Genomic DNA, 3,370 nt, shown 5'->3' on the forward strand with positions numbered 1-3,370 from the left:
GTAGAGACAGGGTTTCTCCGTGTTGGCCAGGCTAGTCTCGAACTCTTGATCTCAAGTGATCCACCTTCCTCAGCTTCCCAAAGTGCTGGGATTACAGCCGTAAGCCACTGTGCCTGGCCTCTTTTTCAGCTTGAAGCATGCCTCTTTTAATTCTTGATAGAAGAGAGATAACTAGCATACCTTAAATTCAATGATGAATTGAGCCTTTGTAGGCTCAGGTTTGCCAACTTGTTGAGGTTTACTTTAACAGCAATATGTTCTGATGTCCCCTTTTCCCAGAATCTGACATTATTGATACCATAGTGCTTTAATGTATCATTATAATAGTATCAATAAAAATTATATTTACCAAGGGAAAAGTAGGTTAGTCCTGTACTAGAGGTCAGTGAAGAAGTAGAGGTTGGGTTAGGAATCATCCCACAGTGTAATTGAAGACTCTGAGGTCTTTATTACATTACTGTCAGGATCTAGGAAATCTGTTTTTTAATGTTTTCTGTGTATATAATATGGACAAGCCTGTAACATTGTATATTCCAAGACTTACAAGGGTCTTAACCCTGGATCCATGGAATGTGGTTTCAGGGTAGAGTCTATGAGCTTCAGGAATCACATGTAAAGATTAGTGTGAATATTCATATGTACATTTTTCCTGGAAGATAATCTATGACTTTTGTTGGTACCTCAAAGGGGCCACTGACCCCTAGAAAGGTTAGGAACTACCATGTAGAGATTCCATGGCCATTTTCCATCTTTCGGTAAGCCATTTTCTTTTTTTTTTCTGAGATGGAGTCTTGCTTTGTTGCCCAGGCTAGAGTACAATGGCGCAATTTCAGCTCACTGCAACCTCTGCTTCCGGGGTTCAAGTGATTCTCTTGCCTCAGCCTCCTTAGTAGCTGGGATTACAGGCACCCGCCACCATGCCTGGCTAATTTTTATATTTTTAGTGGAGAGGAGGTTTTGCCATGTTGGCCAGGCTGGTTTTGAACTCCTGACCTCAAGTGATCTGCCTGCCTTGGCCTTCCAAACTGCTGGGACTACAGGCATGAGCCACCACACCTGTCCAGGGAAACCATTTTCTTTCCTATTGTTCTGATTTACATTGTCTTGCTATGTTCTCCTACCAACTTAGCATTTGGGCTATAAATAACGATTACCTCTGCCCCAGAAATACATTGATTGCTTTAAAGAATGATTCTTAACAGAAGGTGTACATCAGATTCAATTGAGAGTGTTCCAACAAAATTATATTGCCTTCATCCTCCTCCTTCCTGCAAGCTACACCTTTACACTAAACCTATAGAATTAGGATCTCTGGAGTTGAAAACTGGAAATTAATATTTAAAAAAATTTTTATGATTTTGATTATGAACCACTTGGCTAAAGTATTCATATGCTTCCAAAGTAGGAATTAGAGGCCATGGAAACTTGGAATTGGGATGGGAGTGTATTTGTGAAAGAACCAGATGAAGTTGGTCTTAGTACTGTCTCCTAAAGTCTTACATGTACCTTATGGTTACTCTTAGAGTATACATTAGGCCAGGGTGACAGTTCCTGAGCTAAGCAAACTTAGGAGTCTCTGCTTAACTTAGGAAGAATTTCAGAGACATGAGTAGCATAGGCCAACCATTCTAGCATTTGAACTATCTGCATAGGGTGGAGCCTACTCTTCCAGCTTCTCTGACTTGATCTCTTGACTTTGCTTTACAGACAGCAGTGGCCCTTCTAGCACTGTGTCCAGCGCTGGTCCTTCTTCCCCTACTACAGTAGATGGTAACTCCCAGTTTGGCTTCAGTGATCAACCCTCCCTAAATTCACACGTGACTGAAGAACGTCAAGGCCTTGGGCTGCTCCAGGAGACCCCTGGGAATGGAGCACAAGAGCTCTCCATAGAAGGGGAACAAGAGCTTTTTGAACCAAATCAGTCCTCACAGGTACCACCTGTGGAAACCAGCCAGCCATACAACAAGGAGGTGGCTGAGGAGGTCATTCAGCCATGTCAGGAGGTCCCTGACATCAGCCAGCCATGCCAGAACATTTCTGAGGAGCTCAGCCAGCCATGTCAGGAGGTCCCTGACATCAGCCAGCAATGCCAGGAGCACCATGACAATGGTAACCACACATGCCAGGAGGTCCCTCAGATCAGCCAGCCATGCCAGACGGCCAGTCAACTGTGCCAGAAAGTCTCTGAGGAAGTTTGCCAGCTGTGTCTGGAGAACCCTGAGGAGGTCAGCCAGCCATGCCAGGGGGTCTCTGTGCAGGTTGACAAGCTGGTCCATAGGTTCCATGTAGGCGCTGGTGGCTTGGTTCAGGAAACCCTTATAGAAGTTGGCAGGCCAGCTGAAGAGATCCCTGAGGAGGTCAGCCAGCCGTACCCGGAGTTCTCTGTGGAGGTTGGCAGGCTGGCCCAGGAGACTTCTGCATTCAATCTGTTGTCTCAGGGCATTCCTGAGATTGATAAACCATCCCAAGAGTTCCCTAAGGAGATTGATCTGCAGGCCCAGGAGGTCCCTGAGGAGATAAATTAGAAGTCCTGGGTGGTTCCTGAGGTGGTTGATCAGCTGCCTGGAGAGGGTATTCCTCAAGCCCAGAATCCATCTGGTGATCCAAACACTCAGAGGCAGTCTCTAGCCCATGACCAGCACTCACCCTTTCCACCAGCAACATGTAATTAATTTTCTCATTAGTGGTGTCACACTATACCAGCCATTTGAGCCAGCAACCTTTTCTCTTGGCTAACTCGCTGGCCGGCTCTCACCAGCAGTGTCTGGGGAAGCAGTTCCCTTGGTATGAAGCGTACCTGTGCTAGAGCTGTGCTTGAGGAGGAGCCAGTTTTAGGTTCAAAGAAGCCATTGGCTCTTCACTTAGCCATTAGACTTGAATAGGATTTCCTTGGGGTGGGTTGGTCTGTCGTTACCCAGCCTTCTCTGAGCATCCTAGGATATCACAGATTGTTAAAGGAAATGCTGCTTCATTGCTGAAGACACCATCTGGGGATAGCAAATGCAAAAGAGGGGACTCTAGGGTCTTCACTTTTCTGGGAAAACATTCATGACTTCTCAAGGTACCCTTAGACCATATGTGCATTCAGGGGATTCTTGTCTTTGCCAGCACTCCTCAGGTGAGCCAGGATGGCCATCTGAAATGTCTGGAAAATAGAGTCCCCTCGGCTGGGCGCGGTGGCTCAAGCCTGTAATCCCAGCACTTTGGGAGGCCGAGGCGGGTGGATCACGAGGTCAAGAGATCGAGACCATCCTGGTCAACATGGTGAAATCCCGTCTCTACTAAAAATACAAAAAATTAGCTGGGCATGGTGGTGTGTGCCTGTAATCCCAGCTACTCAGGAGGCTGAGGCAGGAGAATTGCCTGAACC

General features: G+C 46.4%; 1 protein-coding gene across 13 annotated transcripts in view; it reads left to right on the top strand.

Moving 5' to 3' along the window:
• Positions 1–3,154, top strand: part of PPIP5K1 (diphosphoinositol pentakisphosphate kinase 1) — a 57,985-nt gene extending 54,831 nt beyond the window's left edge. For 12 of the 13 annotated variants that reach the window (XM_037744745.1, XM_037744762.1, XM_017546095.2 and 9 more), the window contains one exon: positions 1,708–3,154. In XM_037744745.1, coding sequence (XP_037600673.1) covers positions 1,708–2,525 — 818 coding nt within the window. In that variant the 3' untranslated portion in view covers positions 2,526–3,154. The remainder of the gene's footprint in view (positions 1–1,707) is intronic. The other variant, XM_037744758.1, reaches the window with a different exon arrangement.
• The last annotated feature ends 216 nt before the right edge of the window (positions 3,155–3,370 follow it).

The sequence above is a fragment of the Cebus imitator genome, unplaced genomic scaffold, assembly GCF_001604975.1.
Source record: "Cebus imitator isolate Cc_AM_T3 unplaced genomic scaffold, Cebus_imitator-1.0 Scaffold9, whole genome shotgun sequence".
Lineage (NCBI taxonomy): Eukaryota > Metazoa > Chordata > Mammalia > Primates > Cebidae > Cebus > Cebus imitator.